The sequence below is a fragment of the Trachypithecus francoisi genome, unplaced genomic scaffold, assembly GCF_009764315.1.
Source record: "Trachypithecus francoisi isolate TF-2019V2 unplaced genomic scaffold, Tfra_2.0 Lachesis_group0, whole genome shotgun sequence".
NCBI lineage: Eukaryota > Metazoa > Chordata > Mammalia > Primates > Cercopithecidae > Trachypithecus > Trachypithecus francoisi.
In genome coordinates, this window is record NW_022681453.1 from 195631374 (window position 1) to 195647139 (window position 15766).

At 43.7% G+C, this 15766-nt stretch overlaps 1 protein-coding gene across 2 annotated transcripts in view; it reads left to right on the forward strand.

Moving 5' to 3' along the window:
* The window catches only part of PCYT1A (phosphate cytidylyltransferase 1, choline, alpha), a 51857-nt gene that overhangs the window by 29437 nt on the left and 6654 nt on the right, over nt 1-15766 (forward strand). For both annotated transcript variants that reach the window (XR_004437467.1, XM_033213210.1), the window contains exons 3-7: nt 231-330; nt 8393-8509; nt 9209-9360; nt 12828-12906; nt 13381-13523. Coding sequence is in view for 1 of the 2 variants with exons in the window: in XM_033213210.1 (XP_033069101.1) it covers nt 231-330; nt 8393-8509; nt 9209-9360; nt 12828-12906; nt 13381-13523 (591 nt within the window). In the remaining variant the exon portion in view is untranslated. The remainder of the gene's footprint in view (nt 1-230; nt 331-8392; nt 8510-9208; nt 9361-12827; nt 12907-13380; nt 13524-15766) is intronic.

Here is a 15766-nt window from a genome sequence, read left to right on the forward strand (position 1 = left end):
CCAGCAAGACATTTATTTTTCATGCCATAATTTACCCATTTTGTAAAAGGTTACAGCTTTCATTTGTCAGTTTGGAATACCATTTTTTCCTTCTTTCTTATGTTACAATGTTTTAGGAAGAATTTTAATCACATCATGTTGAATAACTGATTTGTCTTTAAAGCTGCCTTTTTTGTTACAGTGGATGCCTTGAGTTGAACTTTCTTTTCCTTCACTTTCCTTCTCTTAAGGGCTTACGGCAACCAGCCCCTTTTTCTGATGAAATTGAAGTTGACTTTAGTAAGCCCTATGTCAGGGTAACTATGGAGGAAGCCAGCAGAGGAACTCCTTGTAAGTAAAGACCTACTTGATTTGTTGTTTTACTGTTGTTTTTAGCATTCCATTGTGTTTATCAAATACACACCTTCTCTCCACATACTTCCCTCCGACTGCTTGTAAAGGCCAGCGGCGAAGGGGTTCTTCCACCTGCCTTGATGTTCCATTTAGAAGGGTAACTCCACTCCATAAACTTTCATTTTTTTCTTATTATTTACACCTGTTTCCTGGGCTGCTGTTGTAGGTATGAGATATAGTAAAACAGAAGCAATACGATATTATATTAGCCTGAGCTGAGTTATGATCTTATCTCTTTCTGTAAAGTCCAAATCATAGGTCAAGCTGTCACATTCTTCATAGCCTTCCCTGCCAGCTCTCTACGTTCTGTCAGCTGGCTATGATGCTGCCGATTGATAGAGAACAAAAATATCCCAGGTTGGGAGGTGCTCATCACTTAATTTTATTTTTACTGATATTATAATTTTCCAGGTTTTAAAAAATACTTTATTATTTTCAAAGCCCTTGCTCTTTATTTGTATGCTTAATTTACATCATTAATTAGCAGTTTTTGACCACATACATTACTAACATATATTCAAGATGCTTTTCTTATGTGGGGCAATTGGTTTTAGAGATCACTGTAAAAAGAAACTTCCAAGAGCATTTGTTATGAATACAAAGTCTTATAGGCAAATATTCTTTCTTCTCTGTAAATTCCCCAATTCTCCTTTTTTTCCCAATCCTTTTTCACTTCTCCTGATTACTATACTAAGTGTTCTCTCTACCCTGTAAATATAGAGCTGAACTAAGACTCAGGCAGACACCAGGGAATAAGAGGGAGTTATAGCCACAAATCTGTGCATTTAGTATATTTGTGGTTACTTCTTAATTGTATTGGTATGTTTGCTTTCTGTTGTAACTAAAGAACAGTGAAATACAAATAGAAGTGGGCCAGGAGTGGTGGTTCACACCTGTAATCCCAGCACTTTGGGAGACCGAGGCGGGCAGATCATCACTTGAGGACAGGAGTTTGAGACCAGCCTGGCCAACATGGTGAAACCCTGTCTCTACTCAAAATACAAAAGTTAGCCAGGCGAGGTGGCAGGCCCCTGTAGTCCCAGCTACTCGGGAGGCTGAGGCACGAGAATTACGTGAACCCGGAAGGCAGAGAGTGCAGTGAGCTGAGATCATGCCACTGCATTCCAGCCTGGGTGACAGAGTGAGACTCTGTCTCAGAACAAACAAAAAAAACAAATAGAAGTGATGTACAGTGTCATACCGGGATTTTTTTTTCTTTTCAGGCAGAGTCTCACTCTGTTGCCCAGGCTCGTGTCCAGTGGCACAATCTTGGCTCACTGCAACCTCTGCCTCCCGAGTTCAAGCGATTCTTCTGCCTCAGCCTCCCCAGTAGCTGGGATTACAAGCGCCTGCCACCCTGCCTGGCTAATTTTTGTATTTTTAGTAGAGATGGGGGTTTCACCATGTTGGCCAGGCTGGTCTCGAACTCTTGACCTCGTGATCCACCTGTCTCAGCCTCCCAAAGTGCTGGGATTACAGGCGTGAGCCACCGCACCTGCCCAATACTGAGAATTTTAACACTTACCCCTTGGCCTTATCTTGGGTATACGTATTGTGGTTTTTGGGTCCTCAACGAAAAAGAGGCTAATTCCAGAGAATCCTTTCTTTTTGAAAAAATGTTTAGATATAGTTCATATTGATCACAACCCTCTGATTCCATGATAAGATTTTTGAGTTTGGCTTCCCTTATTTGGGTAATAGGTAGGCTCCTGGAGGCAGGGTAAAATGACAAGGAAAACCAGAGACTATGAATCAGAGTGTAATGGTAGCCAGGTCTCACTTTAAAACGCCAGAAGATAGTTCAGGGTTCCCATTCAGATGTGATAGTAGAGGCTGTTGAAAGCAAGAACTTTTTACGTGCTCTCTAATGATACACATTTACAATCAGCTATTCGTTTAGATTTGATCCGATGGGTTGCATTACCCAGTTTGTTGCTAATTTGTCCATATATCATTTGTGGTACATAAAATTTGAAAATATGTGTACTGTTTCCAAGTTGGTCTTTTGTTTTGTTTTGTTTTGTTTTTGAGACAGAGTCTTGCTCTGTCAACCAGGTTGTAGTGCGGTGGCGTGATCTCAGCTCCCTGCAACCTTTCCCTTCTGGGTTCAAGCAGTTCTCGAATCTCAGCCTCCCAGGTAGCTGGGATTACAGGAGTGTAATCCCACTGTGCCGGGCCTGTTTCCAAGTTTTAAAGCTTATAATTAACAAGTCCTGACTAGTATAACTTTTTTAAATTTTAGAATTATAGAATTTTACAAATAAGTCGTTTTCAAGATTATCTACTTTATAGTTTCTTCATTATGTACATAAAGCAATTATAGTCCATAGTAACTAAGAGGTGAAGGCTCCCCTACAGTAAAACAGATCATTAGTGGGATAGAATTGCAGCTAAAACCTCACCCTGGAATGGTGCTACTCATTGTAAGCATTAGAATAGAAGACCTTCAGCAAAATAATTGTTATTTTTGGTGGAACAAACTGCCACAAATTAGCCTATAAATTTGCCAGCTTAATTTGAAGTCTGGGTTTTCTCATGTTGTCTGACTGTTGTTTGTTAAATCACCAGGCAGCTAACTGCATTTATGCCAGTGCAGGACAAGGAATAAAGCAATAAAGAATGCACATGCTCTAGGGAAGTTTCAACACCTCCCTCCTGCTCCCCAGGTTTTTATGAGGGAGGTTGTATAATCTAGAAGATTCTCCACTTAGAGAAAAACAAATATGATTTGCGAGACAAGAAGGTCAGCTCTGGGAATCTTTTGGAAGATGAAAAAAATCAGCAATATGTTTAACTCAAAGAAAGGACGGAAAAGGGAGAGTATGAAGGGCAATGGAAATCTGTTAGGAGCAGAATGTTTCAGTGGTAGGTATTTGGGAGAATAAATACATCCAAAGAGATCATTCATTGAAACCCAGGTTTCTTCTGCCTAAAGGAGGACATATGGTTACTTAGTCACCAGTAGTGCAGCGTATAGTATAATTCATAATCTATATAAACCATGTAATTTATCATCCAGATCAGGACAGTTTTGAGCATGAAAGGGAGTTGCTGTTAATAGTATACAGAGGTTGAGTGTGGTGGCTCATGCCAATAATCCCAGCATTTGGGGAGGCCAAGGCCGAAGGATTGCTTGAGGAGAGGAATTCAAGACCAGCCTGGCAATACAGTGAGATCCCATCTCTACAAAAACTTTAAAAATGAGCCAGGTGTGGTGGTGTGCATCTAGAGTCCCAGCTACTCAGGAGTCTGAGGTGAGGGGATTGTTTGAGCCCAGGAGGTCTAGACTACAACAAGCCATGATTGCACCACCGCACTTCAGCCTGGGTGACAGAGACCCTATCTTAAAAAAAAAAAGCAAAAACATACATACATACATATATATATATGCCAGGTGCGGTGGCTCACACCTGTAATCCCAGCACTTTGGGAGGCTGAGGTGGGTGGATCACAAAATCAGGAGATCGAGACCATCCCGGCTAACACAGTGAAACCCCCTCTCTACTAAAAATGCAAAAAATTAGGGTGAAACCCCCTCTCTACTAAAAATGCAAAAAATTAACTGGGCGTGGTGGCACATGCCTGTAATCCCAGCTATTCAGGAGGCTGAGACAGGAGAATCACTTGAACCTGGGAGGTGGAGGTTGCAGTGAGCCGAGGTCATGCCACTGCACTCTAGCCTGGGTGACAGAGCAAAACTCCATCTCAAAAAAAAAAAAAAAAAAAAAAAAAAATATATATATAAAACATATATATATAAAATATATGCATAATATAAATGATATCAAATATGTATTATATTACATTTTATAATAGAAACATTAAACATTATATTAAAAGGATATAATTTATATAAAGATGATTATATGTACTATAATACACATTAAATCAGGGGTGTAGTTATCCTGGCTAATAGCCACTTGGTAAAAGAATGGCTAACGCTAACTTTCTTCCCAGACTAGTTCAACAGTGACCCCTTCTGGCCGTTTGGTTAATATGTCAGCCTGGGTTTGCCAAAGACGGGATGGAACGGTGGCCAGTTGAGATGTTGGTAGGCTGGGGAAGCACTGGAGAGAGCAAGAGGAGCATCTGGGATTGGTCTGAGAAAAGGTTCAGTCATCTCCTTGGCCTAACCTAGGATGATTAGCTGTGCTGCAAGCAGCCACTCGATCAACAGCCTTCTGTGCTATTGCCACCATCCAGGCAATGAGAAAATTTCCCTGCTCTATGCTGTCTAATAGCAAAGAAATAACAAAATAGTCTTAATGTGCATATTCTATCCCTTGTGTTTCAGGATCAAATAGTGTTGTAGCCCCTCTGGACTTGTTTAGGAAAAATGGAGGTGTGTTAGTTACTTCATGGACATGACTTTTGGGATACTTCAAAAAAGGTTTTTTTTTTTGAGACAGAGTCTTGCACGGTCTCCCAGGCTGGAGTGCAGTGGCGCAATCTCAGCTCACTGGAACCTCCGCCTCCCGGGTTCAAGAGATTCTCCCGCCTCAGCCTCCTGAGTAGCTGGGATTATAGGCGCCCACCTCCATGCCCAGCTAATTTTTGTATTTTTAGTAGGCACAGGGTTTCACCACGTTGGCCAGGCTGGCCTCAACTGCTGACCTCAGGTGATCCGCCTGCCTCGGCCTCCCAAAGTGCTGGGATTACAGGCGTGAGCCACCGTGCTCAGCCCAAAAATCTTTTTAATGTATTATTTTTTAATAGGCATAGAGCCAATGCAATGACTTCTGGGATATAGAAGGGGGATTATATGCTCAGATTTTGTTTTATTTTGCTTTTTAGAAATAATTTTTTTCTTCTTTTTTTTAGTTGACACATGGTGGCAGTAAAAAATAATTTTAATAGAGATAGGGTTTCACCTGCACTCCAGCCTGAGTAATAGAGCAAGACTCTGTCTCAAAAAAAAAAAAAAAAAAAAAAAAGAGATAGGGTTTCACTGTGTTGCCCAGGCTGGTCTCAAACTCCTGGGCTCAAGCAGTTCTCCTGCCCTGGTCTCCCAAGGTGCTGGAATTACAGGTGTGAGCTACTGTACCCGGCCTGCTTTCTCTCATAGATGAGAAAACTGAGGCATAAGGAAGTTAAGGTTACAGAGGAAGAAAGCTGGTTGGAAAGCTTGAGCTATGACCTTTCTGACTCTTAAATCCGTTAAATTAATTTTGGTTTTCCATTGGATTGGTCTGTTTAATTTAAAATTTTTATTTCCTGTATTATAAAATCAATACAACCAGCCTGGGCCGGGCACTGTAGCTCACGCCTGTAATCCCAGCACTTTGGGAGGCCAAGGCAGGCAGATCACTTGAGGTCAGGAGATTGAGACCAGCCTGGCTAACATGGGATACGAATATAAAAATACAAAAATTATCCCAGCATGGTGGCTTTCGCCTGTAATCCCAGTGACTTGGGAGGCTGAGGCAGGAGAATCACTTGAACCTGGGAGGCAGAGGTTGCAGTGAGCCTAGATCATGTCACCGCCCTCCAGCTTGGGTGACAGAGCAAGACTCCATCTCAAATAAATAAGTAAATAAATAAATACATAAAATACAGCTAGCTTGGGCAACATGTGAAACCCCATCTCTACAAAAAATACAAAAATTAGCCAGGCATGGTGGTGTGTACCTGTAGTCCCAGCTACTTAGGAGGCTGTGGTAGGAGGATCATTTGAGCCTGGGAGGTGGAGGTTTCAGTGAGCTGAGACCACGTCACTGCACTCCAGCCTGGGTGACAGAGCCAGACCCTGTTTCAAAAAATCAAATCAAATGAAATCAATATATTCCCACAGTTTAATATCCATAAAGCACAAAAAGGACATAAAGTAAAATGTCTTCCTCTCAAGACCTGTCTCATAGCCACCTGGTGTCTCTATAACAGGCCACCAATATTACCCATTTCTGTGAATATCTAAGTAAATTGTTTATATATCTTCCCACCTTTTAGTGGGTGTATTATGCTATATTCAATCTTCCATTGAAATTTAGGTCATTTCCTGACTGTTGCTATTATAAACCGTACTGCAATGAATAACGTCTGTATTGACTGTGAGAGAATTCCCAGAATTAGAATGGCTGGGCCAAAGCTATAAGCATTTGTCGTTTGTCTTTTGACAGATACGACCTAATTGCCCTTCTTGGAAGTTGCTGATACTCCTTTCAGCAGTGTATGATTTCTTGGTTTAAAATCTACTTGTTTATCAATAAAGTTTTTTGAAAACAAAACTTCATAAACCTCCTAAGAACCAATTCCCTTCTTGTTTCATTGCCATGAAGATAGGAAGGAGATGTATCTGATCCTCAGCCTCAGCATAGTGTATCTGACCCTCAGCCTCAGTGTACCTGACCCTCAGCCTCAGTGTGTCTGACCCTCAGCCTCAGCACAGTGTACCTGACCCTCAGCCTCAGTGTATCTGACTCTCAGCCTCAGCACAGTGTATCTGATTCTCAGCCTCAGTGTATCTGACCCTCAGCCTCAGTGTATCTGATTCTCAGCCTCAGTGTATCTGACCCTCAGCCTCAGTGTACCTGACCCTCAGCCTCAGTGCACCTGACCCTCAGCCTCAGCACAGTGTATCTGATGACACTTTGACTTGTCTTTCCCAAATGATGTAAATGCTCCTACTGTTATTTTCTACTGCAGTAAAATAGCTCTTCCTTTATTCACATAAAGGGATAAGTTACATGGACTCCTTATGTTTATTATTTAAAGCATGACGAACCATTATGCTGACTTCGTTTTTAATGTTTATTTGGCTTTGGAATTAGTCTTGTTCCCCAGGAAATCATTTCCTGGCTTCTGAGTTGACAGCTCTCTGTTATTAGTTGTGCCTGACAAGTTTGGTACAACCAGGCTACCAGAGGCAGTTAGTGCAGATGATGATGTTAAAAATCTCTTTATAGGCTGAGTATGGTGGCTCACACCTGTAATCCCAGCATTTTGGGAGGCCAAGGTGGGATTGCTTGAGTCCAGAAGTTCAAGACCAGCCTGGGCAACATAGTCTCTACAAAAAATAATAAAAAAAAATTAGCTGGCCTGGTGGTGTGCATCTGTGGTCCCATCTACTTCGGAGGCTGAGATGGGAGGATCACTTGAGCCCAGGAGGTCAAGGCTGCAGTGAGCTATGATCGCACCACTGCACTCCAGCCTGGATAACAGAGTGAGACCCTGTCTCAAAAAAAAAATGAAAAGGTGTTTATAGTCAAGTTATTTTTCATAACCCAACCTACCCCCAAAATCAGGGTGAATACCCAGAGAACATCTAAAGAAAGGAGTATGCAGTCGGGCCGGGCGCGGTGGCTCACGCCTGTAATCCCAGCACTTTGGGAGGCCGAGGCGGGTGGATCACGAGGTCAGGAGATCGAGACCATCCTGGCTAACACTGTGAAACCCCATTTCTACTAAAAAAAAAAAATGCAAAAAATTAGCCAGGCCTGGTGGTGGGTGCCTATAGTTTCAGCTACTCGGGAGACTGAGGCAGAATGGCATGAACCTGGGAGGCAGAGTATGCAGTGAGCCAAGATCACGCCACTGTACTCCAACCTGGGAGACAGCGAGACTCCACCTCAAAAAAAAAAAAAAAAAAGAAAGGAGTATGCAGTCATGGAACTGTCACCCAGGGCCATTTCCATTTGCCAAGTACAAGATATCGAATCAATGTATTTTTGTGGCTGGGCACAGTGGCTCACACCTGTAATCCCAGCACTTTGGGAGGCTGAGGCTGGCAGATCATTTGAGACCAGGAGTTTGAGACCAGCCTGGCCAACAAGGAAAACCCCATCTCTGCTAAAAACACAAAAGTAGCCAGGCATGATGACATGCACCTGTAGTCCTAGCTACTTGGGAGGCTGAGGCAGGAGAACCACTTGAATCCAGGAGGTAGAAGGTGCAGTGAGCCGAGATCACGCCACTGTACTCCAGCCTGGGCAACAGAGTAAGACTTGGTCTCAAAAAAAAAAAAAAAAGTATTTTTGTGATCTATTCTTTCATTTGGATTTAGGTGAGCGACCTGTGAGAGTTTATGCTGATGGAATATTTGACTTATTTCACTCTGGTCATGCCCGAGCTCTGATGCAAGCAAAGAACCTTTTCCCTAATACGTACCTCATTGTGGGAGGTAAGAAAACATTTGATGACTTCAGGTGCAGTGCAGAAAAAGATGATAGTAGAGTCTGTATTTCTCTTCTGTCTTTATAACCTGAGTACACTGGCTCTTGCTTCCGTTTGTAAATGAAGGATGTAGTACAGCCTCTCTAAAACATGAAGTATATGAGGTACCAGCAACCTAAACCTGGAGAGAGGAGCTTCAAGCTCATTGACTGTGACGTCTGACATTTATCTCACTGTTTTTAGCTGAGTTTCTGCCAGTCACAGGAGCAACAATGACTTCTGTTGCCCAGTTAAAACACATTTGCTTTAGATTTCACTTTATTATTTCAACTGGAATACAAAAGTCTGCCAAGGAAATGTCATGTGGTCCAGTCCAGTGTGAATAAAATAGGAAAACATGTTTAAGGACTTAATTGACACAGACATGCACAGCAGGTTGATTTCAGAGTCGAAGATCTTGGTCACCTGTTGTACCATCTCTTCTCCAAAGTATGAACATACTATTTAGTGAGTGTTGCTCCTGAAGGTATACGCTGCATTAGGAAAAGCGTTGTTACCCAGGTTCAACTGCCTTTAGAAGACTTTTCTCCAGTTGGGGAAGATGGTTGCAGTCCTAAGCAGTGGGAGAAGATGGGAGAGGTCGGTGGCTGAGGAGTGGCTAAGCAAAGAGGACTCCGACCCACGGTTTATGATGTGGTGAACTCAGTTTGCAGCGATGAGCTCACACACAACTTCAAAGGCTTCACGGTGATGAATGAGAACGAGCGCTATGACGCAGTCCAGCACTGCCGTTACGTGGATGAGGTGGTGAGGAATGCGCCCTGGACCCTGACACCTGAGTTCCTGGCCGAACACCGGGTAAGAAACTGGACACATATTCCCATTCCTTGTTCCAGAATCCCCTCAACCCTCCAGACTGCTGCATGCAGGCTGAGGCTGGTTTTCCACTAGCTCTGTTTCACTTCTACCTCCTATGTAAGTTTCATAGGAGATGACAGTGGGATTACTAGTGATAATGTCAGTTTCATAGGAGATGACAGTGGGATTACTGGTGATAATGTCAGTTTCATAGGAGATGACAGTGGTATTACTGGTGATAATGTCAGTTTCATAGGAGATGACAGTGGGATTACTGGTGATAATGTCAGTTTCATAGGAGATGACAGTGGGATTACTGGTGATAATGTCAGTTTCATAGGAGATGACAGTGGGATTACTAGTGATAATGTCAGTTTCATAGGAGATGACAGTGGGATTGATTACTAGTGATAATAGTTACCCCTGACGTTTATGTGGGGTTGGATGGTTTGCAAGCACTTTTACATCCATTCTATTCCATTTTCTCTCCACAACAGTGCTGTGGTGTGGTTATCATTTCCACTTTACACATGAGTAACAAGTCCTAGATAAACCAAATAACCTGCTCCAAGTTACACCATTGGCAGAGCTGGGAATTGAACTTGTCAGTTATGAGACTTTGCCCCCCACACCACAGGCATGTCTACCCTTAGAACGAGCCAGTCTCCTGAGAATATCCATAGCCCCAGGCGAACTCTGAAGATGGTCACATTACCAGGAAACAAGACGGATTAACATAGACTTTTCTTGGCTTAAGTTTCATTTCAGGGCTTTGGTCTTAGGCTAGAAATTGGGTAGAATCAGAAACCAAGGATATTTCTCACTGTTTCTCAGGAAGTTATTATCAACCCCTTACCTCCTTTTAATTCTCCCACATTAAAGTAACAGATTTCAGCCAGGTGCAGTGGCTCATGCCTGTAATCCCAGCACTTTGAGAGACCAAAGTGGGAGGATCGCTTGAGCCCAGGAGTTCAAGACCAGCCTGGGCAACATACCGAGACCCTGTCTCTACCTTTTTTAAAAAAGCCACAGGTTTCCTGCAAAAGGTGGGTATAAAAGATGAGAAGGATTGATTAGGCCAGGTTAGAGGTCCCCACACCTGAGGAAACAGCAAGCATGTTGTCAGTTCTTTACAGGGGCGTGTGGAATGTTATAGGTAAATTGTTCAGTGAGGCAGAAAGAATAAAGGCAGCCAAAGGGCTTCTAAAGCAATACATGGGTAGGCCTGAAGAGGGGATATTTACTATAACTATTGAGAATTGGGACAGATCTTCTATAATTCTCTGACTTTCTACATCAACACTTAGCAGCCAGTGGCTCCAAAAGTGGTAAGCAAGCTTATTCTCAGCATCACAGCCCGCAGGCCCACACAGAAGTATGAGGTTAGAGGAATTTCTTTTCTTTTCTTTTCTTTTGAGACGAAGTCTCGCTCTGTCGCCCAGGCTGGAATGCCGTGGCGTGATCTCGGCTCATTGCAAGCTCCGCCTCCCGGGTTTATGCCATTCTCCTGCCTCAGCCTCCCGAGTAGCTGGGACTACAGGCGCCTGTCACCATGCCCGGCTAAGCTTTTGTATTTTTAGTAGAGATGGGGTTTCACTGTGGTCTCGATCTCCTGACCTTGTGATCCACCCGCCTTGGCTTCCCAAAGTGCTGGGATTATAGGCGTGAGCCACCGCACCCGGGTGGTTAGAGGAATTTCTAACTCTGCTTTTCTCTTTGTTAACAGTATATACTCAACTGTGAGTTTTGCTTGTCCCATTCTTTTTTTTTTGAGATGGAGTCTCGCTCTGTTGCCCAGGTTGCAGTGCAGTGGCGCGATCTCGACTCACTGCAACCTCCACCTCCCAGTTTCAAGCGATTCTCTTGCTTCAGCCTCCCGAGTAGCTGGGATTACAGGCGCCGCCACCATGCCTGGCTAATTGTTTTGTATTTTTAGTAGAGACGGGGTTTCACCATGTTAGCCAGGATGGTCTCGATCTCCAGACCTCGTGATCCGCCTGCCTCAGCCCCCCAAAGTGCTGGAATTACAGGCGTGAGCCACTGTGCCTGGCCTTCGGCCTCCTGTTCTTTACTTTGCTGCCTATGGATCCCTGACAAGTTGTTCATGAGTAATTGAGATGCTAGCTGAGGGTCTCTGACAGTCCCAGTGAACATGCTTCACACTGCAGTGGTCTCTGGAGGTTGGTATAGTGATCTTAGTCATTATCAGCAAAAGGCTGGTGGCCCGTTCAGGAAGGAGTAAGTGAAGTTTAGCTTGTCTCTGAACAACATTATTGATCCCCAGTGTCATTTGTCTCTTCTTGTTCTTGCAAAGGATATTCATAGTAGTAAAATGGCCGGGCGCAGTGGCTCACACCTGTAATCCCAGCACTTTGGGAGGCCAAGGTGGGAGGATCACTTGAGGTCAGGAGTTCGTGACCAGCCTGGCCAACATGGTGAAACCCCGTCTCTACTAAAAATACAAAAAAATCAGCCAGGCGTGGTGACATGCACCTGTAGTCCCAGCTACTCAGGAGGCTGAGGCAGGAGAATCGCTTGAATGCAGGAGGCAGAGGTTGCAGTGAGCCGAGATCATGCCATTGCACTCCAGCCTGGGTGACAGAGCGATACTCGGTCTCAAAAAAAAAAAAAAAAGGTAGTAAAATGATAGATCCTGAGGATAAAATATCTTTTATGGCTTTGGGTTTGTATTTCTCAGGAGTATAGATGTATCTATTCCAGTCATAGGGCTAGTGGTTGCTATTTTTATATTCCCTCTTTTCTCACGGACTGAGAGAAACCAGTAAGGAAAGAAGTAACCTCTTTCTCATACTTTTTTTTTTTTTTGGAGACAGTCTCGCTCTGTCACCCAGGCTGGAGTGCAGTGGTGCAGTCTCAGCTCACTGTAGCCTCCACCTCCCGGGTTCAAGCAATTCTGCCTCAGCCTCCCAAGTAGCTGGGATTACAGTCACCCGTCAGCATGCCTGGCTTATTTTTTTGTATTTTTAGTAGAGACGGGGCTTCACTGTGTTAGCCAGGATGGTCTTAAACTCCTGACCTCGTGATCCGCCTGCCTCGGCCTCCCAAAGTGCTGGGATTCCAGGCGTGAGCCACCGCGCCCGGCCTTTCTCATACTTGTAGAAACCCTTATTTGACCAAATCCTTCCAGACCCAGGACAGGGAGATTTCCTTCTTTCCTAGGCTCCACCCACTAACGGGTTCACCAGCAAACCCTCTGGCCCTATTGACCACAGCAAGATGACTGGTATACAGAGTGAGGGTAACAGTTCTAGTAGACTAGGAGAAATAGCTAGAAAAGCAGCTGGCTGACTTTCTACGTATACTCCATAAATCATTAGGTTGGGTGGTTTGTGAATAGACTGTAGCCTGACTTCTGCTTATTGTCCTTTTTCTGGGCCTGAGAACATCGACTGGGTCTTTCTGAGTGGCAGTTATCATGGGTTTTAATGATGTTTCCTTATTTTCAGATTGATTTTGTAGCCCATGATGATATCCCTTATTCATCTGCTGGAAGTGATGATGTTTATAAGCACATCAAGGAGGCAGGTGAGTGAGCTGATGTGCTTCCTCACTTTAGGGTATCTCAGGGCAGCTGTAGATGTTCAGCCGTCTTGCTGCTTTACAGAGGAAAATGTGTACATTAGAAATTCAACATCCTCTTTCAGGCCACATTTTGGATAAAAGGTAAAGATGAGCATAGCATCCATCAATTCTTCATCATCAGTTCATGACATCCATCAATTCTTGGTCTAAACATCTACTTTTGATCTCTCTCTTAATCTCAGGAAACGCTTTCTCATATTTTTCATAATATTAGGGCTATGTAACTCTTCTTTGCCTTATCTCTGGACTTTCATTCAGTCTTCCTTCTGTATATCAGTATCTCTCCGTTTCATTTAGTATTAACAGATTCTGCTTTTTGAGGAAAGGAAAGGAACGTTGCCCCTAGTTTCCATTTAGTCTTAATACCTGAGCTAACCAGAACCTCACAGTGTTTGTCTGTATGTGTTTCTGAGTCAGGCATGTTTGCTCCAACACAGAGGACAGAAGGTATCTCCACGTCAGACATCATCACCCGAATTGTGCGGGACTATGATGTGTATGCGAGGCGGAACCTGCAGAGGGGCTACACGGCAAAGGAGCTCAATGTCAGCTTCATCAACGTGAGTTCCAACCGCACCCCAGACTTCCCTGACTGTGGGATACGTATTGCCTCTCACTCCATCTTAGCTGAACTGGCTTTGCAGTTGGCTCTAATGATCACTCCCAAAAGTTCAGTGAATGAATTACCACTATGTTAACTGTTCACAAAAAGAATGAAACAGACAGTTTCTGCCATTACGGTCTAGTACCAACACATTGGTATAAGGCCATACAGCCAACAAAATAAATAAGAAAGAGTAATTTAGATAGTACCGTATTTCTGTTAATAAATTGAAAACTGTGTCTCTTAAACTTCCTTTTTCTTTTTTGGTTGGGTGATCTTTTGGAAACCTGCTAAGGCCTGTGAACCCTCTCCCCGTGTGGACAGTGACACATGACACACCACTTCCCCACCTAGACCTGAGTTTTAAATTTTGATTGATGAAAGCTTAAGTTTATCTTAGCTTACTATTGCCTTTTAGAAACTCTGTATATTTTACTGGGCTTGGTGGTTCATGCCTGTAATCCCAGTACTTTGGGAGGCTGAGGCGGGAGAACTGCTTGAGGCCAGGAGTTTGAGACCAGTCTGGAGGCAGCATAGCAAGACCCCATCTCTAAACAAACAGACAAAAAAAAACCTCATATATATATATTTATGTTTGTAGTATATATATATATATGTATGTAGTGTATATATATATGTATGTAGTGTATATTCATTCTTTTTGTAAACAGTTATATATATACTGCAGTGTGTGTGTATATATATTATATATATATATACACTACATATATATATGTAGTATTTCTTTCTTTTTGAGACAGAGTCTTGCTTTGTTGCCCAGGCTGGAGTGCCATGGCGTGTTCTCGGCTCACTGTGGCCTCTGTCTCCTGGGTTCAAGTGATTCTGGTGCCTTAGCCTCCTGAATAGCAGTGATTACAGGCTTGTGCCACCACGCCTGGCTAATTTTTGTATTTTTTTTTAGCAGAGATGGGGTTTCGCCACGTTTCCCAGGCTGGTCTTGAATTCCTGGCCTCAAGCGATCGGCCCCCCTCGGCCTCCCAAAGTGCTGGGATTACAGGCATGAGCTACTGTATCTATCCAACACTATACATTTTGTACGTAAATTAGACCTCAATAAAATTAATTTAAAAAGAAGAAAGCTGCTAACTTTAATGTCTCCTACATAATCAGTTTACCATGCTCCCCCCCCTGCTCCCATCTCTGTGAATTGTGCTATAAGAATGGATAAAATGATTACATCTAAATATGATTTATCTAGGCAGACAAACACTAGCTCTTGTTAATTTATTTACTATAGCTTTATTTTTTCCCATAACAATCAGGTGTTTAAAAGTTCTAAACATATTCCCTTTCCTCTTTGTGATCTGGAAATTATGAGAGTACTTTTCTTTTTCTTTTTTTGAGACAGAGTAACACTTAGTCACCCAGGCCAGAGTACAGTAGCGCGATCTTGGCTTACTGCAGCCTTGACCTCCGGGCTCAAGTGATCCTCCCATCTCAGCCTCCTGAGTCGCTGTGACTATGGGCACAGGCCACCATACCCAGCTAATTTTTTTTTTTTTTTTTTTTTTTTGAGATGGAGTCTCGCTCTGTCGCCCAGGCTGGAGTGCTGTGGCCGGATCTCAGCTCACTGCAAGCTCCGCCTCCCGGGTTCACGCCATTCTCCTGCCTCAGCCTCCCGGGTGGCTGGGATTACAGGCGCCGCCACCTCGCCCGGCTAGTTTTTTGTAGTTTTTAGTAGAGACGGGGTTTCACCGTGTTAGCCAGGATGGTCTCGATCTCCTGACCTCGTGATCCACCCGTCTCGGCCTCCCAAAGTGCTGGGATTACAGGCTTGAGCCACCGCGCCCGGCCCCTAATTTTTTATATTTTTATTTTTAGTAGAGATGAGGTCTTGCTATGTTGTCTAGGCTGCTTTCGAGTTCCTGGCCTCAAGCAGTCCTCCCACCTCGGCTTCCCAAAGTGCTGGGATTACAGGCATGAGCCACTGTGCCCGGCCAAGGATACTCTTCATTTGACTAAAGACTCCCCTCCCCTCCGCCACAGGGTTGATACCGTTTTCCTTTTCTTTTTTTTTTTTTTTTTTTTTTTTTTGAGACGGAGTCTCGCTCTGTCGCCCAGGCTGGAGTGCAGTGGCCGGATCTCAGCTCACTGCAAGCTCTGCTTCCCGGGTTTATGCCATTCTCCTGCCTCAGCCTCCCGAGTAGCTGGGACTACAGGTGCCCGCCACCTCGCCCG